At 43.9% G+C, this 25,794-nt stretch overlaps 2 protein-coding genes across 29 annotated transcripts in view; one reads left to right on the top strand and one right to left on the bottom strand.

Moving 5' to 3' along the window:
* Positions 1-21,471, bottom strand: LRRC42 (leucine rich repeat containing 42). 3 transcript variants are annotated; one of them, XM_063613157.1, is made up of 10 exons: positions 21,219-21,429; positions 19,937-19,970; positions 19,400-19,518; positions 15,322-15,808; positions 9,858-9,989; positions 7,948-8,066; positions 6,036-6,124; positions 5,749-5,862; positions 1,800-1,884; positions 1-504 (listed from the first exon to the last, which is right to left on the bottom strand). In XM_063613157.1, the coding sequence occupies exons 3-10, from the start codon at positions 19,401-19,403 to the stop codon at positions 230-232; spliced, it is 1,305 nt and encodes a 434-aa protein (XP_063469227.1). In that variant the 5' UTR covers positions 19,404-19,518; positions 19,937-19,970; positions 21,219-21,429; the 3' UTR covers positions 1-229. The 3 variants fall into 3 exon arrangements, with proteins under 3 accessions (XP_063469227.1, XP_063469228.1, XP_055091286.1); XM_063613158.1 differs by lacking the exon at positions 21,219-21,429 and adding an exon at positions 21,080-21,125; XM_055235311.2 differs by lacking the exons at positions 19,400-19,518; positions 19,937-19,970 and having other exon boundaries at positions 21,219-21,471.
* IFT25 (intraflagellar transport 25) overlaps positions 21,206-25,794 on the top strand; it is a 46,316-nt gene continuing 41,727 nt past the window's right edge. For 3 of the 26 annotated variants that reach the window (XM_063613206.1, XM_063613203.1, XM_063613198.1), the window contains exon 1: positions 22,017-22,114. Coding sequence is in view for 7 of the 26 variants with exons in the window: in XM_063613193.1 (XP_063469263.1) it covers positions 23,444-23,458 (15 nt within the window). In the remaining 19 variants the exon portion in view is untranslated. Of the gene's footprint in view, positions 21,329-21,483; positions 21,556-21,827; positions 21,865-21,983; positions 22,216-22,288; positions 23,459-25,794 lie in introns of those variants that run through there. The other 23 variants (XM_063613193.1, XM_063613197.1, XM_055235336.2 and 20 more) reach the window with 18 other exon arrangements.

Here is a 25,794-nt window from a genome sequence, read left to right as displayed (position 1 = left end):
TTAAGGACAGCAAAAATGTTTATTTGAAAAAATTACTATGTATTGAAAATATACATTAGAAATTATTACATACTTCCATAGCATTCCCCTCCCCCACCACAAAAGTAGAAATATCTGCTTACTATGCTAATGCCACAGGTAAATTCAAACAAAAAGTAAATCATCCTCAGTCTCCTTTACTCAAACACTAGAGCTGGGGGCCAGAGAAAGGTCAACTTGTATCTACTAATCAATAGGAATTTAACAAGTCCCAGTCTTCCACAGCAAGACATACATACTTCTGCTTTGAAGGTTGTGAAGAGTTATTCTGTTCTGTCTCTGACTCCTCAAAAGGTCTCTTCTTGCTCTTCTTTGACTCCTGGCTTGAGATAGCTTCGTGTTTCAACACTGGCCCATGGCAATCTGGGGCTTTCTCTTTATAGAACTGGAGTTTCTCGGAAGAGTTCATGTGGGTGTCTGCCAGGGGACACTTCAGTGGGGCTTCTGCTCGAGACCGCTTCCCATCTGTGACAGAAGGGAGGGGTGGTGAGTTCACTACACTGGCATATGCTAATTCCCTCATCAGTCTAGGATAATCCCAGGGATATGACAAAGGCCCAAACAGGGTGGTACCTGCATTGATTGCATTTTGCCTTGAGTGCCCTGTGAGGACGCTGTGGTGTGCATGCAGGCACAGGTTGAAGGCATAGACTCATACTACAGTCTGACAGATTTGGATTTAAATCCTAGATCTGCCTCTTCCTAGAAGTGACTGTGGGCAAGTGACTTGTCTGAGATTCTGTTTAATCACCTCTATAGGGATACAAAACCTACTTCATAAGGGTGATATGAAGATAAATGAAATAATGTACATAAAGTGATTAGCACAATGCTTGACACACATTAAAGGCCCCCAAAATGTTAGCCTTCATTATTCGAAATCTGGATTTGACTCTGTCTTCTAAGAGCCAAATAGCAAATGATACAACCTATTTTACCTTTTTTTGGTATGCCCTGGATTCTTATTTGGTACCTTTATATTTCCTTCACTTTGATTTCATCATTTAATTCCTTTTCTTTCAAAATCATGATAAAATATACATAACATAAAGTTTACTATTTTAGCCATTTTTAAGTGTACAGTTCAGTGGTATTAAGGACATTCACACTGTTGTGCAATCATCACCATCCATCTCCAGAACTCTTTCTATCTTGTACAAATGAAACTCTGTACCTATTAAACAATAACTCCCTATTCCTGCCCATGCCACCCCCGCCTCCCTAGTCACAACCACCATTCTGCTTGCTCTACGAATCTAACTATTCTAGGTACCTCATACAAGAGCAATCACACAGTATTTGTCCTTTTGTGACTAGCTTATTTTGCTTAGCATAACATCTCACAGGCTCATCCATGTTGTGTCAAAGTTTCCTTACTTTTAAAGCCTGAAATACATTGTATGTATATTTCATATTTTGTTTATCCATTTATCTGCTGAGGGACACCTGGGCTGCTTCCACCCTCTGGCTACACTCAATTCCTTTTTCATCTTCGGTATTCTATATAGCTTTTGTACCACCACAAATCTTTTTTGGAACAAGATGGTACATAAGTAAGTAATTTTAAAAAGCTGTCTTCCTGGTGCTGGTGCTCAAAGCTAAGTGTGAACTTATACTGTAAGCTATGCTAAGGGAATACAAGTCTTGGTGATCATAAATAAGCCAATACTATCATAATTTTTCCAAGGACAGAAAAAAGCGAACTGCTTTAAGGATGCAAATAAAGGGCAAAAAACTTCAAAGGAAAGGGAATTTCTCACAGAAGCGCTGAGCTGCCGCTCTAGGCTCTGAGGTTTCCCGTGGCTTCACAGCTTCCGCAGTCACACGCTCCCACTGCAGAACGATCTGAAACATATTTGGAAAGATTTGAATCCAAACAAAATATCGAGATTTTAATCTCAAGCCTTTCTTGTTCCCCATTTTTCCCTCTCCATAAACACAAACCCCTCTGGTAAATTTTACTTCAGATGACTGGTGATACGAACAAAAACCAAGTCAAGTCTGCATTTTCTGTTCTAACGCAGGTGTTCAGTCAGAATGCAAATACGTTGGATACATGTATCTGCATGACTAAGGGAAATCTATAAAGCTGATTCCCCTGTCTATTTTCATCTTTATTCCAAGCTGGAAATAAATTACATATCCTTAAACTACATACTAAAACTTAAAACTTTAGTCATAACACTTTCCACACATTCCTAGACTTAACTCTTGTGCCTTAAAATATGCCAACTATAACTCAAACTTTTGTATGTAAAACGCCCATGTTTCCATATTCTCATATCATGATCAGTTTTTACTTCTTAAACTGTTAAAAATATATTTTTATTATAAGCTGCTACCAATTCTTTTAGAAATGCGTGGCGGGGTGCAGTGGCTCACGCCTATAATCCCAGCATTTTGGGAGACCGAGGCGGGTGGGTCACGAGGTCAGGAGATCGAGACCATCCTGGCTAACACAGTGAAACCCTGTCTCTACTAAAAATACAAAAAAAAAAAAAAAAAAAATTAGCTGGGCATGGTGGCAGGCACCTGTAGTCCCAGCTACTCGGGAGGCTGAGGCAGGAGAATGGTGTGAACCCGGGAGGTGGAACTTGCAGTGAGCTGAGATTGCGCCACTGCACTCCAGCCTAGGTGACAGAGCGAGATTCTGTCTCAAAAAAAAAAAAAAAAAAAGAAATATGCCTGAATATAAACTATACATAAAAGCAAATGATCATTTCAATATACCATGAATAACAAGAACTTTAAATTTAATATTTATTATGAAATGACCATAAAAAAGGTCAAGAAAAACATTTTCAGGATATAGGCAGCACAACACAGAGTTTAAGAATACAGTTCCAAGCCAGGCTCAGTAGCTCACGCCTGTAATCTCAGCACTTTGAGAGGCCGAGGCAGGTGGATCACAGGAGTTCGAGACCAGGCTGGCCAACACGGTCAAACCCTGCCTCTATTAAAAAATACAAAAATTAGTTAGGCATGGTGGTCCCAGCTACTCGGGAGGCTGAGGCATGAGAATCACTTGAACCCGGGACGTGGAGGTTGCAGTGAGCCAAGATCACACCACTGCACTCCAGACTGGGTGACAGAGCAAGACTCTGTCTCAAAAAAAAAAAAAAAAAAAAAAAAGAATACAGTTCCAGGCCAGGCACAGTGGCTCACATCTGTAATCTTTGTACTTTGGGAGGCCGAGGCGGTAGGACCCCTTGGGCCCAGGAGTTCAAGACTAGCCTGGGCAACATGGTGAAACCCCATCTCTATTTAAAAACAAACAAAAAACCAGTTCCACAGTTGGCTCCACCACTTACTTGCCAGGGGACCCATGGCAAGTGATTTCTTAGTCTCAATTTCTTCATCTGTAAGGATCAATGATAGTACACACTCCACAGGGCTGTTTTAAGGATTAAATAATACACATAAAGAGTTTAGCACAGTGTCTGGCACACAAAAGGCACTTAATAAATATTAGTTGCCATCTTTTCTATAATTTCCTGGTTATAAAAATGGGAACGGATTTCCGGGAACACCAGGATGGATTAATCGAACATGTTGACTCAGTGGGCAACAGGGAAAATGGTGCTTCCTTCCACTAAACAGAAATAAGAATGTCAATAAGAGCTGGTCGGGGATGGGGAAGAAGAAAATGAGTTTGGTTCAGGACAAGCTGAATTTGAGGTGGCAGGTGGGGATTTACAGAGGATACTTGGGAATGGGTCTAGTGTCTGAGAAAGGAATGCAGAGTCATCCTCGCAAGGACAGCTGGAGCTCTGAGAACAGTGAAAGAGCACCTGGGGAGTGTGGAGATGTGGGAGAGGAGAGGAAGAAAGAGGAATCAGCCATAGCCAGAGGAGTGAGAAAGTTGGGGGAGAGCCAGGAGAGAGGCCCAGAGAAAAATCATAAGGCATGCATGTTTCTATCGAATGCTGCAGGAAAGCCAAGGAAGGTGAAGAACATCACCTTCAAGAGTGCACTGTCGGGAGAGCAGGGGAGGCCAGAACTAAATTGCAAGGGAGTAAGAACTGAGTAGACAAGGAGGGGGTGGGACAGACTGGACAGGAAACAATGCACAGCTGCACTGGGGAATGAGGACCATGCTAGAATAAGGACACCTTGTGTTTATCCACAGAAACCAGATAGCCAACAAAGGGGGTCGATGAAGATGTGGTGGCGGGGGCGGGAGGGGAAAATAATTATTAGTAAATATCACAAGGGAAGTTGGAGATCTTAGGGAACAGAATTTTTTAAAAAAGAAAAAAAGGGCTTGTGACTGGAATAAAGGAGCATACTTGTTCTCTCGGATAGAAGGGAAGTGGAATACGGTTGAAGAAATGGAGAAATTCTGAGACAGAAATAGGGAAGTAAGTGGACCCCTGTGAGATGAGAATGAGGGCAGGTGAGTGGAGTCAGCCTGAAACAGTTTCAGTAACAGATACCCAAGACATAGGCAAAGCACTGCTGCCAAGCCCTAGGCGCCCAGCTGAGGGCGGAGGGCAGGAAGCTGCACTGGTCCAGTCAACTTACTCTCAGGCCAGGCTGCTAGGTGTTTTACTTGATCCTTCCCGAGCCCTGCTCAAGAGAGGTCCTGGTTTCTGCATTTTTTGGATGAAGACACAGAGACTGAAAGTTGCTTTAGGTTGTACAGCTATGGGGTTGCTCAGCCAGGATTCCGTGCCCGGGTCTTTCTGACTCCACAGCCTATGCTCTTTCCACCATGTCACCTGCTACCAAACTGCAGCATGCCTTTGTAAGACCATCCCACACCTGTCCCACTTCTACTGGATGCATCTAGGTCTCATACAGCACTAGAAACTTTGTTTGGCAATGCATCACGGTAATTATTTCATCATGCATGTTCTGGACCAAGCTCAGTGTGCTTCTGAAACACGACTCACCAGTCTCCCCGTTTACCTGTGGAGAGGTGATGCTACAATCCTGCAGGTGGATAGTTCTACCATCATGCATTATGGCTTGGAGCTAAGAGGGGATCCAGGACAGTTTGGTGGGTCCTCTAGGCCTCCACCAAGAAACACTGGTTAAAAGCGTCTAAGGGAGAAAGGCCACAGCCACAGGGAAGGTGACATCTACTTGTGCTGTCCTACTTGGTTACTTTCACACTTCCAACTTATATAGAAGACTCTGAATCTCACCTAAGTCTGTACTTTACCAAGTGAAGAAAGACCATCAAGACAAAAGGAAGTCAAAGTAAAGTTCTCTCACTGTTAAGACTCAGTGAGAGAGAAGGACAAGAAAGACACCTCCTCACTAAGGCTGTGGGAGGTAAGAAACTTTCCCAAAAGAAAAAGAATCATATTTGAATCCTTATTTGCATGACACCAGAGTTTATTCTCTCTCCTGTATATATACACTACTAAGAGAATCTGTCCTTCTGAAGTTGGGTCAGACTACTTTTTGTATAGCAAGCCAGAATTCACTTATTTTCTGAGTCATTGGTAAGATGACATTTTCTCCTAGGTCCAGTAAAGATAAGGCACAACCTAGTGACCAGAGCCTGAGATATAAGGTCTGGTGCCAATTCTTTAAGTACATGGGCCAGTTATAGCCCATCAGTGTCTCCAATTTGACATGAAGATGACAGTTTAGCCAAGGACTGCCAAGTGGATTACTGTTTATTCAATGTGTTGGATAAGATGCTTGGAATTAAGATGAAAAGCTGCATCAACCACAAGGAAGAAAAATCTGGAGTACCTGGTCGGCCCAGCCCTCTGTCTTGCAGTTACTATGATCAAATTCTTTCAAAGGCACTTTGGAGTGAACAAGGCCTATGTGGGTCTGGAGCTTGTGCTTGACGGTTTTGATGTCCTAGTGAGGCAGAGACAGATCAGAAATGCAAATACATTTGGTTAATTCTTACTTGTTTTCAGTAGTAAATAAAGACCATCATAAATACCAGCCCTTTCTAAATACCACTTAGCACAGGCAAAATATCAAATTGTTGAGTCTAGAAAAATGACAGAAGGAACCAAAAGTCTTACCTTGAGCCCTGTCCCAGAGATATCTAAGCAGTTTAGTTTCCTAAAAGAAAAGAGGTATCCAATGCCTGCATCTGTGATCTCAGGGTTACCTAGATGTCAAAAACAACATAGCATTCTGTTACAATATAAATGTTAAAATGACAACCAAAAATAAGCTCAGAAAAACGTCCAGGCAATGATAAACTATAAAACATTTGAGTTGGCAAACTTTTCAAAGTAAATTAAATACAGAGGTCTGATCTTTACTATTTGTAACATAAAAGAGACACATTCAATGATCCCTAAAGATCCTTACAGCTCTTACTTTCTAGGAGTTGGGGGTGGGCAGAAAAATAAATGAACCAGGTAGTTATCCCAAAGGGTTTAATTTGGAACCATATGAAAACATATATAAACATGTATTAAAATGGTTCATCATACTTTATTCATGGTCATTTCGCCTCCAAAGTAAAAGCATTTATTTATTTTAAAAAGATATTCAAGGGAACTTAGACACAGATACTATCACCACTCTTACCAACTTGCATTATTTTCAGAATCCTTTCTTATATATTACTTTCTCATGTCAGAGAGTACTACACTTAGCATTGAGTCCTCAAGGCCATAAGCATAGTGCCTGGCACATTGTAGATGCTCAAAAAATATTCGTTGAATGAATACACTTCCCTGGGAGGCAGGCAGGACATTTTTTTTTTTTTTTTTTTTTTTGAGACGGAGTCTCGCTCTGTCACCCAGGCTGGAGTGAGTGGCACGATCTTGGCTCACTTGCAAGCTCCGCCTCCCGGGTTCACGCCATTCTCCTGCCTCAGCCTCCCAAGTAGCTGGTACTACAGGCGCCCACCACCACGTCCAGCTGATTTTTTGTATCTTTTTAGTAGAGACGGGGTTTCACTGTATTAGCCAGGATGGTCTCGATCTCCTGACCTCGTGATCTGCCCGCCTCGGCCTCCCAAAGTGCTGCGATTACAGGCGTGAGCCACCGTGCCCAGCCAGGACATTCATTATTATCCTCATTTTACAAAGGCCAAAACCAATGCTCAAAGTGGTTAAATAACTGGTCCGAAGGTATATAACTGGTAGTAGAAGTGGTAGAGCAAGAAGGGTCCTCGGACCTCAAACCCCCGCTCTTTCTATTCTTTTGGCACCATACTGTCCTGCCATAGAGTCAATGGATGCTCAGTTAAATTGCAAATGATGTCTGTCAACCTCTTACCATTGGAGTCAATATCTGGTTAACGTGAGTACGTTATCCGTTCATCCAGCTTTTCTTTTTTTTTTTTTTTTTTTTTTGAGACGGAGTCTCGCTTTTTCACCCAGGCTGGAGTGCAATGGCTCAATCTCGGCTCACTGCAAGCTCCGCCTCCTGGGTTCACGCCATTCTCCTGCCTCAGCCTCTCCGAGTAGCTGGGACTACAGGTGCCCGCCACCACGCCCGGCTAATTTTTTGTATTTTTAGTAGAGACGGGGTTTCACTGTGGTCTCGATCTCCTGACCTCGTGATCCGCCCGCCTCGGCCTCCCAATCATCCAGCTTTTCATCAGGCAAACACTGATAAAAAAGGACCTAGCTGACAGATACCAAGGATCAGAGACTCAAGGAAAATCAAGATGAGTCAAATGTCCTTAAAGTATGCAATGAATATGATGAAAGGTGTCTCTGTTTGCACACAGCGAGTGGCATGGATGAATGTGTAAGGGTTTTTCCTACCCTAAAGAGGTGGTATGTGCTGGAAAAGTCATTTGGCCAGGAGTCAAGAGTCTCTGGCCTCAGTTCTGTTCTGCCCCCAAGTTTCTATGGCACCCAGGAAAGTCATCTTTCCTTTCTCACCTCTAAAATGAAGGGGAAGAACTAGATGATCTCTAAGGCCATTCTTCCAACATTAAAATAATCTATAATTTCGAAGAAAACTTACATGATAAGTCTAATAATGTTAGATTCTCAAGGCCTCTTTTCATCACTCGAACTGGTGCTGTCATCTTCCGCACCCCAGCATCAGATAAACAATTATCCTTCAGGTGGAGCTGAGTTACACTAGGGAAACAAAGTACATACATAAATTACTCAAAGAGAGTTTGAGACAATCTAGGTATAAAAACATGCTTTCAACATTTTCATTTAAAAATATAACATATCCTCTATCTCTTGCTATTTCACACCCAATGCATTTAACAGAGTTAAGCTCTTTCGGGCTGGGCATGGTGGCTCACGCCTGTAATGTCAGCACTTTGGAAGACTGAGGCTGGAGGATCACTTGGGCCCGGGAGTTAGAGACCCCATCCCTACAAGAAATTTTTAAAAATTGGCTAGCCAAGGTGCTGTGTGCCTGTGGTCCCAGCTACTTGGGAGGCTGAGGCAGGATGATGGCTTCAACCAGGATTTCAAAGCTGCAGTGAGCTATGATCGCACCACTGCACTCCAGCCTAGCTGACAGAACATGACCCTGCCTCACAAAAAAAAAAACAAAACAGATTTTTGGTGCCACTTCAGTTACCAAGTGAGGGTTAATTTAGTGTCATGCAGTACTAATTTCAGAGGGCAGAGGGCACTAAAGGTATATTGCTGAATGAGGTAAATGGACTTCCACTAAGGGGATAAATATACTTTAAAACAAAAGCTGCTTTTCTGACAAATCGTGTGAAAATCAAAAACATTCTAAATATGTCAGGAAAGTCTGATAAAGAACTCCTATGAGAATTCTTTTTGCAAAGCAAACAATCCCCTAAATTTAACCAGCTTTATCAATCTAGATTTTCAGATTGGGTTAATAAGGTACACCCATAACCCAATCCATCTGATGCTAAGCTGGAATTGGTATATTAATATGCTCCGTTTTTACATAAGAAATCTGAGCCTTGGTGCTGGCCAGCCTCACACAACAGTATCTTTTTATGGGGCAGTAGGTAGGTGTCACTGTCAGAAGCAGGCCTCAGGTAGCAGGTTAGACCTAGGTTTGTAATGCTGTTGTTCTTCTGGGTGTTTATAAAACCACAGAGGGATCCATCTGTCCTCCTCTTTGCTGGTCAGAATAACCTGAGATCAGTCAGACTATTTGTGAGTGGTATGAACTGGGCCATTTCTTTAAATCATGGTTCCTGAAAAGAATTTCTTTGGCTGTCTTTAATAGTTCATTTTCTTTATAATTGTAGCTCATTGATAGTTAAAGTAGCAAATGATAATGATTGTTGACTATGGTATAATGTCTCATCCCTTGCTAGAATAAACTAGTACTGGATAAATAAAGGGCAAAACCCAAGGTGGGCAGATCACCTGAGGTCAGAAGTTCGAGATCAGCCTGGCCAACATGGCAAAACCCCCGTCTCTACTAAAAGTACAAAAATCAGCCAGCGTGGTGGGGGGCGCTTATAATCCCAGCTATCAGGAGGCTGAGGCAGGAGAATTGCTTGAACCCGGGAGGTGGAGGTTGCAGTGAGCTGAGATCGTGCCACTGCACTCCAGCCTGGGCAACAAAAACGAAACTCTGTCTCCAGAAAAAAAAAAAAAATAATAATAATAATAAAAATAAATAAATAAAGGGCAAAGCCATTTTTAAACCCAGGTAGCTTCAAGTATTATATGTTAAAAAAAAAGTTACTTAGAAAAAAAGAGTCAACTAACCGACTTGAGTCAACTGACTGACTTTCTAAGGGTTGTCTAATCTATATTGCTTATACCAAGTAAATGGAGATTGAAAATGTTTTGGAAAAAAAAAAGCAAATCAACATAAGAATGGGAAGTAATCAGCACTCCTGAAGATAATCCTGTTGGATCAGCCTTTAAAACAATACTGAAACAATTCATCTGCAAGTGGTGACAGGTCAGTACCTAGACAGGGCTTCATTGGTGAGATGTTCTAGAAGTTCATGCTCATCTCCAAGCTTGCAACACGAAAGATCCAGGCAGGTCAGCTCCCGGAAAGACTTAATCTCCTCAAGTTTTTCTGAAATCACCAGATACCTATGGAGCATGGAGAGCAATCAATAGCTTCCCCTCACTCCTCTTAAAGCATTACCATTTGTGGATTTATATCATAGTCAATATCCCACCATCCCATCAGGACACAGTACTATGGAATAAGCAGACTTCACTAATTACTATCAGGGCAAAGGCCGAAGTTTTTAATTAGCAAATGCCTTGAACATCTTTTTATGTGATGGTAGAATAAAAATTTTGAATAAATAAATGTATATTAGCAAAGGAAAGTCACAAGTGAAGACATCTGTTTTGTTATCAGACAGACCTTGGCATTGGTGTTGGGACCTTACCTGAGAATTTCCAAACTTTAGGATACTCAAATTTTTAATTACTAATTATTTTAAAGTTGCTTTTAATCTAATGCTCAACACCCAGTGATTTGAAAACTGGAGCAAGGTCAAGAACTCTCGTTTCCAACCTGCACATCTCCAAGAACATACCAAGAGATATCTGGCACATCATATTTCATCTTTCCTGAACCCTCCCCTGTGCCTCTGTTACCCTAACTTTACTCCAAAAGTATGTACAGCAAGACTGCTACAAGGACTCACTCCAGTCTAGATGGGTATTAAGACAAACCCTGAGCACGAGCAACTTAATTACATGGCAGCACCTTGCCAAGTTGTTATCAGGAAGCATCAAGGAAGCCTCTGGAGAGGGAAAGGAGATCAAAACAGCATTCCACAGCCCAGGCTGGGGCCTCCGCCCTGCTTTCTAGTGGTTCATCTATCTCAGATGAGGTCAGTGAGAAAAAATGAAAGGGATTAAGTGTGACAGGAAATGGAGAGGAGAGGAACCTAAGAGGACAGGGAAACTGACTTGTGTCAAGAGCAGGCCTCTCTCATCCATCTTCCTCTTGAATGTCTAGAAGTTTCCACAGCAAGATGGTGTGTTAAGATCAGTGGGGTTACACCTAAAAGAGTTCATACCTCTCTTCCATCAGCAGGATCACAACTGCCAAAAACAGGATGGAATAATCAGAGGGCAAGAGGGGAGTTAATCTCTTTTCTTCCTACTTCCAACCAAAAAAAGATATACTCAAACTAATCACTGGCCTGATTGCTAGGTACAGATGGTCTGAGGCACTGATACCCCTTTAAAGGGTGGAACCTAAGCTGCCTGGAGACCGAGCTCAGCTGGGTACACAAAAGAGCCTTATTTACTCAGATGTATTTTAATTGCACTGTAAATAAAGCTGCTGTTTTCCACCTTCCAATCACAGAGTTGAAGTGTGTTAATGGGGATTTAGGGGATTACTGGCAATCAGAGAAAGGAAAACACATATCCTTTGATCAATTAACCAAAAGATTTTTAGTAATTCTGAAACAAGGGTTCCCTGCAAAGGACATAACACTGTGTAATGTGATTAAGAAACATTACGAAACTCAAGGTTGAGGAACAAACATGTTAGGCCACAGACATCACCAGATGTTAATCTAGGACATAATCAAAGCTCTAGGTTCTTGCTTGCGACCAGTCTTCCAAATTTTCCCGTAAAGGGTTCAGAACAGTACAGTCAAAAAGCAATAGAAAGAGCACAAACCAGACCTGAGTTTGGATTCTAACAGCCCAATTACTTGTGTGATTGTGAGACAGTTACTTAACCTTTCTGAGCCTCAATTTCTCCAGCTACAAAATGGGGCCAATGATTACTTCTTTTCAGGATTATTAAGAAAAAGAGAAACAAGATTTTAAAATTCCATGAAATAGTAGCTATTATTATTATGCCGACAACAAAAGGTGGTGTTTTAAGGAAAACATACTCGCCTCCCTGTGACCACCAGTGGGATTAAAAATCACTGGGGTTTCAACACAAGGGAGAAGAGAGTTTTCGTAAGGTTGGAATTCAGTTGCAAAGACACTTGCTTCTGGCAGGTAGCTTTGTGACTTAACCCCAAGATAGTAAGTGCCTGCACCTACCCAGTTATTTTATTTTCATTTATTTTTTCAAGCTCATTACTTTTGACCTGAACCCCTTTGTGCTGACAAAACCTCTTGGACTGCAGCTACAGCCCTGGATTGCAAATGCAACCTCAAGTTTCCTGCCCTCTATTTTCCTTTAAGGATTCAAAAGGAGAAGAGAGGTTTTTGATCACAATTGAAAGTCTTACATTTGAATGAGACAGTCAAGTCTGGAATTGCTGCAATAAAATATGGGCTAAAAGATTATGTTAAAATTGTTTCCTATATTTTCTGGCTGGGCATGGTTGCTCACGCTTGTAATCCCAGCACTCTGGAAGGCTGAGGTGGGTGGATCACTTAAGGTCAGGAGTTCGAAACCAGCCTGGTCAACATGGTGAAACCCTATCTCTACCAAAAAATACAAAAATTAGCTGGGCACAGTGGCGGGCGCCTGTAGTCCTGGCTACTCGGGAGGCTGAGGTGGGAGAATCCCCTGAACCTGGGAGGCGGAGGCTGCAGTGAGCCAAGATCATGCCACTGCACTCAAGCCTGAGCAACAGAGTGAAACCTTGTCTCAAAAAGAAAAAAAAAAGTTTCCCATATTTTCTGATTATTATATAAATGTAAACGTTTCTTACATTTTCTGATAATGTATCACTTTCATTGGAAAAAAATTAAGAAAACATAGGAAAGTATAAAGAATATAAAATCAGTTCCAATCCCACCATCTAGACTACTTTTTGGTAGGTTTCTGTTTTCCTTCTATCTGTGCAATACATAACAATTAAAAAAATCTATTTCTTAAAATATTATCTTAATAGTTACATATTTCATCATATAAATATACTATAATTTGCTTAACCAACTCCCTACTGTTGAACATTTAGTTTTTAGATTTTCACTTGTACAAACAGTACTACAATGAACACTCTTATGTAAAAATATCTGTTCCCACCTTTGATTATTACATTAGAGATTAGAATAGATTCTTAGTAAGTAGAATTAATGGGTCAAACAAATAGTATGGATGTTTCCAAGGTTCTTGATACATATGGCCAAACTGCTTCCAGAAATGCTACACTAATTTATGTCCTCATCAAATGTGAATGAAAAGTGCTGTTCTCATCCCAATCCAACCAATCTGCCACTACAACAGTATCCAGACACCACAAATGGATAAACAGCATTTTCAACAGCATGGGAAATATTAAGCTATAAGGGTAGGTGGGGGAAAAAACAGAATACAAGTTGTACAAAGTATATATTCCCAAATGTATAAAAATAATATATTTGAAAATGATCATCATGGTGGGATTATGAATTTTTTAATACTACAATTTTATGCATTCCCCAAATAGTATGTATTGCTTTCATAAAATAATTTTAAAACAAGATATACATCACAATTCCATTTTGCCATTGTTCTAACTTTTCTACAATGAACATAAATAACTTGGAAGAAAAAATGAAGGGTAAAATGTATATCGCTTGACTTTTTCATTTAGGCAAAAGGTAGTAGTTTTTTTCCTTTCCACTGGCAGCAGCCCCAAGCCCAGCCATGACTGAGACCATAGCCCAGAGACAGAGCTTTCAAGGTGCCTGCTCAGTTTATGAGCCAAGTTTCTGTTCTTTTCTGCATGTGTTTATGTCTTTTCTTTTTAAAATACAGTATTTGGCCTGTGGTGAAACCATTAATTCTATGAGCTGATTAAATAAAGATCATTTCTCCTTTATTAAGCACATGAGCTTACCTTCTGTTTTCTGATATGGCTTTCTCTTATATACATTTTTTGTTCTGCCCTTGTTATAATGCTCATACGGATTGTGCATCTTAATAGTAAGCTGCCGGCTGGGCATGGGGGCTCACGGCTGTAATCCCAGCACTTTGGGAGGCTGAGGCGGGTGGATCACCTGAGGTCAGGAGTTCGAGATAAGCCTGGCCAACGTGGTGAAACCCCGTATCTACTAAAAAGACACAAAATTAGCCGGGCATGGTGGTGGGCACCTGTAATCCCAGCTACTTAGGAGGCTGAGTCAGGAGAATTGCTTGAACCTGGGAGGTGGAGGTTGCAGTGAGCCGAGATCGTGCCATTGCACTCCAGCCTGGGAAACGACGAAAATTCCGTCTCAAAAAAAAAAAAAAGCTGCCTTTCAGGTCTAATCACAGAATAGTTCATACAGTGGTATACAATAAAGCTATTTTAAAAACCTACAAGTAGCCCAGGCACGGTGGCTCACGCCTGTAATCCCAGCACTTTAGGAGGCCGAGGCAGGCGGATCAGAGGTCAGGAGATCGATACCATCCTGGCCAACATGGTGAAATCCCATCTCTACTAAAAATACAAAAATTAGCTGGGCATGGTGGCACATGCCTGTAATCCCAGCTACTTGGGAGGCTGAGGCAGGCGAATCACTTGAACCAGGCAGTTGGAGGTTGCAGTGAGAGCTGAGATCGTGCCACTGCCACTCCAGCCTGGCGACAGAGCAAGACTCTGTCTCAAAAAAACAAAAAAAAAACAAAAAAATCTACAAGTATTGATGATAAACGATTTTCAGATTATGTGAAAAAAGCAAGGTCCATAAGAGTGTATGCAGCATGCTGCCATCTGTATAACAAAGACGGGAAGTACATAAGCATGTATGTGTGTAGAATATCTCTGGAATGGTATTTTAAAAACTGGTAACAGTATTTGGTCTCTGGAAGAGGAAACTGGAGAGGAGATAGGAAGAAGGCTTATGTTTCATTTTATGCCACTTTGTGTTTGTGTTTAAATTGTTTGCCATGTATATTTTTATGGTTTTTGCAAGTTTTTTAAAAAACTAGATGTTTTGAAAGTGTTTTTACATGACGGTAGAGTAAAAATTTTAAATAAAGCATATGAGCAAAGGCAGTCACGAGAAAATATCTGCTTTGTTAAGACAACAGACCTTAGTGTTGGGACTTTATTTGAGAATTGCCAAACTTTAGGATATTTGAAATTTTAATCACCCAATCTTTTAAGGTCACTTTTTATCTAATGGTCAGTATCTAGTGGTCTGAAAACCAAAAACAGGCCCAAAAATTCTGGGTACTAATCTCCCCATCTGCACGAGCATATCAACAGATACTTGGCAGATCACATTTTGTCTTTTCTATTTTCTCTTTGAAAGCTGTTAGAATAATATTTTCTACTTAATGGAGGAGCTGTGACAACTAATCCTTGTAAAATGGTTTGAGAATAAAGTTAAGTGTCATCTAAGAGGTGAGGAGAAGGAAGAGTGATTTTTTTCAATATGGTCTTTCACTTTGTATTTGGAAGTTCTAAACCGAAGTGCTACTTGATGAGGGAAGCCCCTGAGCCCACTAAGCCCCAGAGCTTGACAGAATTAACACACCCAATAAAATACGGAATAACCTAATCAGAACACCCACCTGTTTCGCAAACACAGGGAGCAAAGCACCAAACTTCCATAGGCCTCAGTGAATTTCTGTAAAGCCCTCAGCCCTGCACCTGGCTCAGTGAATTTCTGTCTGGCTTCAGCAGCAGAGAACAGCTTTTCGGCAATCTGCTCAGGAAAGCCTATAAGGGAATCAATGTGATCCACATTGTCGGAGATGAAACCCAGGACAAGGCTGAAGAGGGATTTGGCGGAGTACCGAAGATTCCCCTCCCGGGTGTATGTGAAGATGAAATGATCAGTCTTCTCTTTCTGTGCAGTGTCGTCTTCCCTGTTCATGCAAAGCTCCACGGAAAAGCCTTTGGGGAACAGTCTGAAAGGCCTTGGCTTCTGCAGGCTACTCCTGACACCATCCAGAGCCAGATTGACCATGTGCAGCTGCCCACTTTCTCGCATGTAGATGGGCCCTGGGTCCAGGTGGTTTTCTGAGCTGAGGTAGTAAGACATCGCCTTGGTTGCGACTGTAAAGCAAGGCACAGGGAAGCAAATCCAATTAAAATGCCATTTGTAACATGTAACTTCATCTTGCTGTGCCCAGGGCTTTACGAGCCTACCAGGCAGGCCCGGTGGCTGGTTTAGGAAAAGCAAAACTCACCAGTTGCCTGGGAACTTTGGCATTTGAGGCTGCCTCTATTGCCTCTACCTGGAATGCCCCTTCCTACTCTCCCCTTTTTCTTGTTTATCTGGCCATCTCCTACTCTTCTTTCAAACCCCAGGTCAAGGCTGGACGCAGTAGCTCACGCCTGTAATCTCAGCACTTTGGGAGGCTGAGGCGGGCGGATCACCTGAGGTCAGGAGTTCGAGACCAGCCTGGCCAACATGGTGAAACCCCATCTCTACTAAAAATACAAAAATTAGCCAAGCATGGTGGTGCGTGCCTGTAGTTCCAGCTACGCGGAAGGCTGAGGCAAGATAATCGCTTGAACCCGGGAGACAGAGGTTACAGTGAGCCAAGATCGTTTCATTGCACTCCAGCCTGGGTGACAAGAGCAGGACTCCGTCTCAAAAAAAAAACAACAAAAAAAAACCCAGGTCAAAATCTCATCTTCAAAATTCACGCTAAGGAAGCTGTCACAGATGTCAGCAAAGATTCATTTATGTGTAAATTAATGGCAGCAAGTTTATATTAGCAAAACAACTGGAAAATGACCTAAATGTCCAACAATTGGGATGTTAATAACTATGTTATGACTTACACGTACCATGGAATGCGATAAAGCCATTAAAATTATAAATTTTTAAAAAAACATGTTTAGACACAGAAAAAAGACTAGAAATAAATAACTCCCTTGCTAGCTCGACACATTCCACACACTTCTTGGTTGCACTTGGTTCACTGTTCTATTTATTTGTTTCTGAGTCTGCCGTCTGCTGCTTTGAGCTCCTTGAGAAAAGGAACCACGTTGAATTCATGCAGACTCTGTAACAGTGTTGCATTTTACAGGCCCCGAGCAGACAGTGTGGAACCAATGTTTACTCGTTTGCTAAACCTTACAAAGACCAAAAGCAACAGGATTTTTTTTTATCTACAAATAAACACCCCCATTACAAGAGCTACATAAAAGCTATTCTAGCTTTCGGAAACTTCGTATCTATTAAAGTTCTATTAGGGCAGTTTTAACATAAAAAAAGTCAAACAGTTGGGCCTTTCTGCAGTCATGTGGGTAATATGTGCCCAAGAACTAAGTGGAATACTTGTTTTCCTCCTGAGTAACCATGAGATTTCAAAATACATGAAAAATTGCTATGTTACATAAAATGAAGGTATTTGAGGATCATTTCTACAATTTAAAGGGAGAAGAGAGGTAGAATATCATACATGCCTGATAATATCCCTAAAAGAATCTGATTTTTAGAGTGAACCAACTCAGCTTCTTCTGCATCAATGTGGGGCCACAATGTGGCCCTGAAGCCACTTACGAGTGTCAGCACACAATTAAGTCCGTGATTAAAAATGCTGAGTCTCTGGAGATGAAACAACGATCCTGTGTGTGGGAATCAGTACTATCCACGTTTCTCTCAAGGATAATTATGTGTATAAAAGCACATGAGAGAAGAGTACTCTGCCTAGCCCTAGAGCCTCACCCTTTCCTGCTCATCTCCTTATGTCCTACTCTTTGGCCCTGTCATACTACCCAGGTAAACTGGCCATGCTCTCATGTCCCACTGGCCATTGCCCGTTCTGTTCCCTTTGGCTGGAACATCCTTCTCTGCCTACCTGACCTAGCTGATTCCTACTCATCATTAACATCGTCCCTCTTCTGGGAAACCTTCCCTAACAGTACGTGCCTGTCTGGTTTTCCCAGAGCACCCAGTCTCTCCTGCATAGCACTTAGGACCATGTACTATGTCTGTTCACTTGTTAATGTACCCAGAGTGGTGAGCTTTTTGAAGGCAAGGTACTTATTTGATTCATCTATCTTTCCCAGGCCTGACATAGTGCCTAGTACTAAAGTAAGCCCTCAAAAGATATTTGCCGAACTGTATGAGAGGAAGGGTAAGACCTCAAAGGACAAACTTGGTGCTCTCAGTTGCAGGGCCTGCTGATACTGTTGCTAGGAGCCAGCTCCTTTTCCAGGCAACAGCTGCAGGCTCCTCCCCCACTTGCCAGACCCTTCTGCAGGTGGCAGAGGCAAAGCAGACGATGGGAATATATTGCTACTGGTACTACAAGGGGTGGGAGACAACTAAACTAAAAAACAGGGGAAAAAAATCCTGTCACGGTGCCAGCTCTTATAACCCATACTTTTCTCTTGCCAGCATTTACAGCCCCTGCTGCTAAGGAGACGCCTCATTTATTCTGAGCTCTTCTTCCAGTAGGAGTGAGCATCTGGACCCTCCAACCTTGCAGACCTTAATTTTGACTGAGGAAGTACGGCAGATGTCCTTTGGTCTTTATCCCTGTCATTTAACATTCAGAGATCTACTCTACCTGTAGATCAGAAAGCAGACCCTAGGTATGGCCCTAAAAAGGACTGACGTGATTTTAACAACAGAAAGACAAATTCTATGGAAGATACCCTATTATAGTGGATGGATACACTGTGAACTCCCTGAGCAATGAAGCAGGGTCTGCCCATCTGTATTGCCCCCAACCCTCACCCCAACAGTGCCTTCCAAAAACACTTGTAAAATGGATGGGTGGGTGGGTGACCACTTCAGATGAAAACTAGAAGTCTGATTCCATCCAGCAGAGGCACAAGCAGCTTGGGACTAGAGTAAGGACCCTAACGTGGGCTCCTCAAAATCCCGGCCGCTTTGGCTTCCAGGGATCATTTTCAAAAAAAAGGCACAGTTCTGGTTGTTTTTTTGTCTGTTTGTTTTTCTTTAGATTACCCATCAAATACCACTTCTCTTTCTAAATGAGGAAAAAATAAATACAATTTTTTCCTGGAGAGTAAACCCACATCATTTGTCCAGAAGCCACTGGAGGAATTGACTTTGGTTCGGGAATCCTGACGTCCTTTAATTTCTACTACTAAATCAGCACATCCTGCATTCTCCCAAAAAGGAGCTTCCTGAGTCTATGAGGCATATAACATGATCTAAGCATTAAATTAACATTTGAACCCTTCAAGGCTAAGGACCAGAAAGGCAAGAGAACTCTACACAGTACTTTGCTACTTGGGTTCATTTGCCCCTCACTATTGTACTGGGTGGTGTATTACAAATGGACCTGGTCAGGAGACAGGGCCTGTTCTAAACCATGGTGAAAACTCCATCCAAATTGAAAAATTAAAATACTTAGTCACTACAACAATAACAATTTCCAATGTAGATCGTAGTAGCTGTATTATATATCGGATCAAGAGTAACAGCGACATTTTGATAAGTCTCCCAGCCTGCTACAGAAAGGCAGCTTTGTAACCCATACGACAGCACAGAAAAATATTACAATCATGTATGTTCTAGCATTTGGTCACCACAAGCGAGCCAAAGTTACCACGAAGTGTACCATTTCATTAAATGAATGAAACACAGCTGTATGACATTAAAAACTCAGTTCTATACAGCTTTCTTGAAAAAGGCCAGATAAAATTATTGATACTTACACATGACAGTTTTTTAAACCTTGAATCCAGTTTCCCAAGCAAAAGGCCTGACTGTGCCAGTCAGGTGGACTGGGGTTGTCAGGGAGCCCACAGGGTAAAATTGTGAGCTGAATCTACGGCTAATTTGAAGAGAAGAAGAAGAAAATACCTAACTTCAGTAAAGTAAGATAAAAATCCCCTAAGAATAGTAAGTTGTAGCAGTAACTATGATGTTTAATGATACTGGATGATGGCTACCATTTACTAAGCACCTACCAGTTGCCAAGCACTGTGTTAGGTACTGTATAAAGTGATCTCATGTAATCTTTAATGATCCTATGAGGTCAGTATTGCCTTTTAATAGACAAAGAGACCCACGGAAACAAAATAACTTACTCTAGAACAGAGCTAATAAGTGGCAGAGCCAGAATTCAATCTCAGGGCCGCATTACTCCAAAGCTCAAGCTCCTTCCTTGGCATGATGCTGTTTCTCAAGACTAAAAATATGACATCAGCCTTAAGGATTAAAAAAAAATGTGAAAAATTAACCTCACTCACCTGTTCGATCCCTCTAGTATTCACTGGATAAAGCCTGGGGGGAGGCGGTGGGGATAAGATTAAAAAACAAAAACAAAAACAAACAAAAAAAAAACAGTGCACATCTGGGGAAAGAGCTAGTGGGAACACAGCCAGGACAGTTACAACGAGGCCTCCCTTCTTCCCTCAGCCAGGCCCAAAATGAGCTACATCCATATACCAGGAGAACATCTGCCAACCCATGGCCTTCATCCCAAGGCTGCAGACACTTTTGGTTTATCTGAAAATGCAGTATTCTTGGGAAAATTTCTAACATAAAAACCTAAACAGAAACTAAACTATGGGTAGTTCTAAACCACCAATAACCAACAATCCACCCTCATTGTTCTGTGTGTCCCCATTCTTCAATTTTCAACTTTCCTCACTACTTTTTTCCTACAATATGCACTTTCCTATCTGCCTTCTCACCCATACCCTTTCAGCCTCCCTACCTCCCTCCAAAAACATGCCAGTCTCTCCCACAACGTGACACTCTTGCCAATTCTAGCGCTTCTCACACCAAAAATCCTAACCCCACTCCCTTGGCCCACCCGTTTCCCTGTCCCCCTCAACCTTCAGACCCTTCCAGCCCTTCTGTGCCCCTGCTGAAAGGTGGCTTGCTGTCCCACAGACCCAACCTTCCAACCTCCGATCTCCCAACCTCCACCTGCCTCCCCTTCCTTCCCCACACTCCCCCACCCCCACTCCTTCTCTCCTTCACCATCTATTCTTCCCTTCTTCCCACTCTAGGGGCTTCCCTCTCCTAGGACCCCAACCTCTCCATCCCTTTCCTTGCCTTCTGTTCTCAATCTTCAAGACCCTCTTCCTTCACGCTTCACTATCCCCAACTTGGCATTCCACACCCCCAACTTTTCTTCCCTGCCCCCAAGACCCCACCCTCTCTATTCCTATCCCAGTTCCTTTCCTCCTTGAACCCCTAAAATCCCATTCCCTTTCCCCCTTCCTTCTTCCCGCTCTCTCCCCACGCATGCCTCTCCCCGAGTCCACCCAGGCTAATCCTGCTCCCTGTCCCACCCAGGCCCCGAACCCCAATTCTCCACACGTCCCCATAACCTGCCCCCGCACCCCTACGCCACCCTTAAACCATCGCCCCCACCAGTCTACCTCATCCTCCCCTCAACCCGCGCCCCGCCGTCCCTCTCGGACTTCCCCTCCCCCACCCCGCCCCTCCCTAACACCCCGCCCCCGCTCCCACACGCAACCCGGGGCCCCGCGAGCGGCCCGGCCCGCGGCCGCCACCTACCTGTGCCCCTGCCCGGGGCAGCGAGCGGCAGTTCCTCGGTGGCGGCTCCCTCCTCCCGCGGCGCGGCTGACGGGGAAGGGCTCAGCACCCCGGGCACAAAGCTAAGGAGGGTGGGACACAGTGAGGGTGGGAGGAGGGAGGGGGCTGGGGGCAACCAGGCGCCGTGGGACCGCGGGACCGGCGGGGGCGGGGGCGGGGGCAAGGCTGGGCCGGGGAGGCGCGCGTGCGCGGGCGCCGGCACGAAGGCGGGGCCGGACCTGGAGGCGGGGCCGGACCTGGAGGCGGGGCCGGGCCCAGGGCAGGCGACCCGAGGGCCGGGAGTTTGGAAAACGCAGAGGTGGGTCCTGCGCGTGCGTGCTCGCGGGAGGGCGGATCCCCTGGGTCCTGCGGGCCCCGGGGATAGAGCTGAGCTGGGGGAGGGTAGGCAGCGCGCGCCCCGGGACTGGCCTGGGGAAAGGCGCCCAGGAATGGTTGCGCATCTTGGCCCTTGAAGTAATGGGAGCCGGAGAGGGCGGGGCCGATTGTGGGCGGGGCCTGTGGGAGGCGTGGCGCTAAGAGCTCGGGGTAGGAGGGGCCGAGGCCGCTGCGAGGGGGCGGGGCTGAGGCGGGGTGGGGCCTGTGGGAGGCGTGGCGCGAAGAGCTCGGGGTAGGAGCGCGCGCCCGGGAACTCAGCTGTGGCCGCGGCGAGGGGACGGGGCTGAGAGTTGGGACGGGGCTTGTGGGAGGCGTGGCGCGAAGATTTCGGAGTTGGAGCGCGCGCGACCCCGGACTCCGCGGAGGCCGCGGCGGGGAGGCGGGGCGGCGGATCGGGACGCTCTGCGTGGGGCGGGGCGCAAGGGAGGTTTCGAGCCCGGAAGGTCCGGCGCCCAGAGCTGACGGGAGTTCCAGGCGAGCGGGTAGCGGCGTGGGCAGGCTGGCACCAGGGGGTGTGGGGGCCTGGCCGGGCAAGGCAGAAGGAAGGGGCTGCTGGTGGGAAGGGAGCAGCAGTGGAGGGGTGGTAAGAGACGCGCGGCGGGAGGCGTGGAAGGGCCGCCGCGGGAGGTCTGACGCGGGCCCGCCTTCTCCTCTAGACCCTGGAGGCGCCAGTACCAGCCCACGAAGCTCTTTGCGGCCAGAAATAGCATCTTGACCCCCAAAAAGGAAAAGCAGTTGTAAATCGAAATTAATTAGTCTACCAAAATGTAATGTAAGCTGTCAGCCGCAATGTAACACATCTAGCTATGAATTATACCTAAGGTCGGGGGCATTTATGTATTCTTTACATAATGTGGGGGCGGGTCTCCACAAGTCTGAGGCTTTAGGGCCTTGAACTGAGGAGGAGGGTTTGGGATGGAGGTGAGAAGGTGGTGCCAGGGCTGGTTTGTCTTGGAAGCCGTGGCCCTGGCCCCGCGGAGACAGAAGCCGTAGGCCGGGGCCGCGTTTTCTAAAGTACACCACGTTCCCAATGGATGATGCTTGAAGAAAGAGCGTGAGGAGTCCAGCTGTAGCGCCAGAACCAAGGGAGCTGGTCAGGGAGAAGGTCCTCTAAGGACTTGACCTGAAGAGGTTTGGGGAAAGAAGGACCACAAAGGGCATGTGAGCTAGCGATGAAAGGGTGAACTGGGGACGAAACCAGTGGCCCTACTTTAGAATACAGGATAAGGCATCAGGAAATTCCAGGGTGAGGGATTGTAAAAAATGGAAAGGGTAGCACCCCAGAGTGTACCACCTTTGGTAAACTGCGGCCCTGAGGAAATTGCCTTGCTCTAAAGGGGTGGGGGATGAGAATACCTCCCAAACCTGCACGTTGTTTTGTTTTTTGGAGACATAATCGCTCTGTCGCCCACGCTGGAGTGCAGTGGTGCGATCCCGCCTCACTGAGCCTCCGCTTCCTGGGTTCAGGAGATTCTCTTGCCTCAGCCTCTGGAGTAGCTGGGATTACAGGCGCCCGCCACCACACCCAGCTAATTTTTATATTTTTAGTAGAGATGAGGTTTCACCATGTTGGTCAGGCTGGTCTTGAACTGCTGACCTCAAGTGATCCGCCTGCCTAGGTCTCCCAAATTGCTGGGATTACAGGTGCCTGCCACCAGGTCCGGCTGATTTTTTTGTATTTTTAGTAGAGAGGGTTTCGGGGTTTCACCATGTTGCCCAGGCTGGTCTTGAACTTGTGAGCTCAAGCTGTTCGCCCACCTCGGCCTTCCAAAGTGTCAGGATTACAGGCGAGTCACCAGGCCCGGCATTGTATGGATTTCTCTAAGGTTGGTTGCCTCTTCTCATTAACTGCAACAAAGAGCCTTAAAGAAAACCAAGTCTCTGCCGTTTCTACTTAAGTAATTCTACCCAAAACAGGAAATAGGAAGGATAATGGTGAATATAGAAGGTGTGAAATGAGTTTTGTATTAAAGCATGTGTTTGCTTCTCTCAGAAACCTTAAGAATGTGAGGTAAGAAAAGAACTGAACATTTGGAGAGTATATTCTTTCCTATTCATCTCCTCCATATCAACCCTAAAGTGTAACTCTTTTTTAAAAACCAAGTTCTCGGCCGGACACAGTGACTCGCTTCTGTAATCCCAGCACTTTGGGTGGCCAAGGCAGGCGGATCGCTTGAACTCAAGAGTTAGAGACCAGCCTGGGCAACATGGCAAAACCCCGTCTCTACAAAACAAAAAAATTAGCCAGGCGTGGTGGTGCATGCCTGTAGTCCCAGCTACTGGAAGGCTGAGGTGGGAGGATCGTTTGAGTCCGGGAGGCAGACGTTGCAGTGAGCCGAGATTGCATCATTGCACTCCAGCCTGGGCCATAGAGCCCAGACCTTGTCTCAAAAAAAAAGTTATCTCCCTACATCTCCAACCCTCACATTTCCACCGCCAAATAGATTACGACATAGTTTCCCCAGCGTTACACTATTTATACTTGGGACCAATAATTACTTGTGGATATGCTGTCCTGTATATGATGGTATATTTAGCAGCATTCTCCCACCCAAGTTGTGACAGTTAAAACTTCAGATGTTTTGAAGTGTCTCTTGGAGGCCAAAATCTACCCCCAGTCCAGTTGAGAACCACTGGAGTACAGGATAAAGTTCATTGCCATTAACCTGGCTTTTCAGATCTTTCATGATCTATTCCCAATCTACCTTTCCTAGAATCTGACTCAGCCTAAGAACTACCAATGCAGGAATCCTTTCTTTGGCTTCCTCCGTAGATTTCTTTGGCTTCTTCCATAGATTATGATCTTTTACCGACTTTTCTTGGGCGTTTTCAGGGATGAAAGAAATTTAAAATCTATACTTTGCACTAAAGTCCTTGTCTCTCCAAAGTCTTCCTGCTTAAAATGTGCATTTGTTGAGTCCAGTTCACACCCCAGGAGGTGTAAAAAAAAAAAAAAGAAATTTAAATCCTTTTTCCATTTGTGAGCACCGCTGAGAGTAAAAATTGTAGTCGCATTTCTGTTTTTCACCTTTTTCTATGTAATATGGTTTATAGATCACCAGGAACTTTTTACTCTCCTCTGAACAATATCACACCTGACAATGTCCTACTTAAAACGTACTACCCAGAACTGAACACAGTATTCCGGATGTGCGTCACACGATGTTAGCACATAGTATATTATACTGTTAGTTTCATGCTTATTCATCTTCCTTGACTCTGAGCTTGAAGGCAAGAACCAAGTCTTAGTCACTTAGGTTGTTGTATTCGTCTTTGCAGTACTAGCACAGTGCTTGGCCCTTTGTTCAATTGGTGTTCAAAAATGTTGATGGAATGTGGTACTTCCTTAACTCTAAGATAGCACTCCATTACCTTTAGGGGCAGATAGAGTACACTGTTGCCTAATATTGACTTTGTGGTCAACCAAACCTATATGTTTTATCAGATCAGAGGTTGGCAAACTTTTTTGTAAAGGACTAAATGGTAAATATTTCAGGTTTTATGGGCCTTATAGTCTGTCACAGTGACTCAGCTATGTCACTGTAACATATAATCAGCCATAGGCAATATATAAGCAAATGAACATAGCCACTTTCCAATATAATTAATTCATGGACATTAAAATCTGAGTTTCGTGTAATTTTTGTGTGTCACAGAATATTTTGATTTTTAAAAATATTTTAAAATGTTAAACACATTTTTAACTTGTGGGCCATACAGAAACAGATGGCAGGCTAGATTTGGCTCACAGGCAGTAGTTTGCTAACCCCTGATTTAGACCAACCCTTGTATGATTGATTTTTTTCAAAACTGAGTATAGGTTTTTGCTTTTATCCTTATTAAATATCTTACTCGTTGCAAGTCATCTTTCTAGCTGCTCATTTCTTTTTGAATGCTAATTCTGTCACCTAGCATATCAGCTGACATCCCAGCTTTGTGTCTGCAAAATTGATAAGCATACTTTGTGCGTCCTTAATTAATAAAAATGTTGAGTAGGATAAGAAGTCCTCCACAAGTTCATTTTCTTCCATTAATCGTCATTCTTGGAGTATAGCCACTCAGAGTTAGAAATATCTACCTAGAGTCGTAGCTATCACCCAATTCCTATTTCTCTGTCGGGTCCACAGAGTATCTTGAGAAGCTTTGTCTGAAGTTTTGTTAA

The sequence above is a fragment of the Symphalangus syndactylus genome, chromosome 19 (assembly GCF_028878055.3).
Source record: "Symphalangus syndactylus isolate Jambi chromosome 19, NHGRI_mSymSyn1-v2.1_pri, whole genome shotgun sequence".
In the NCBI taxonomy this organism is placed as follows: Eukaryota; Metazoa; Chordata; class Mammalia; order Primates; family Hylobatidae; genus Symphalangus; species Symphalangus syndactylus.
The sequence above is the reverse complement of the archived record's forward strand: the minus strand, read 5'-3'. Positions and strand labels throughout refer to the sequence as shown.

What these genes read in the sequence shown, in the direction of transcription:
- LRRC42 (XM_063613157.1), bottom strand. An exon ending in TCCCTGTGTTTGCGAAACAG is followed by an intron (nt 9,990 to 15,321) that starts GTGGGTGTTCTG and finishes CATGCTCCATAG; the next exon opens with GTATCTGGTGATTTCAGAAA. An exon ending in ACCAATGAAGCCCTGTCTAG is followed by an intron (nt 8,067 to 9,857) that starts GTACTGACCTGT and finishes TTGTTTCCCTAG; the next exon opens with TGTAACTCAGCTCCACCTGA.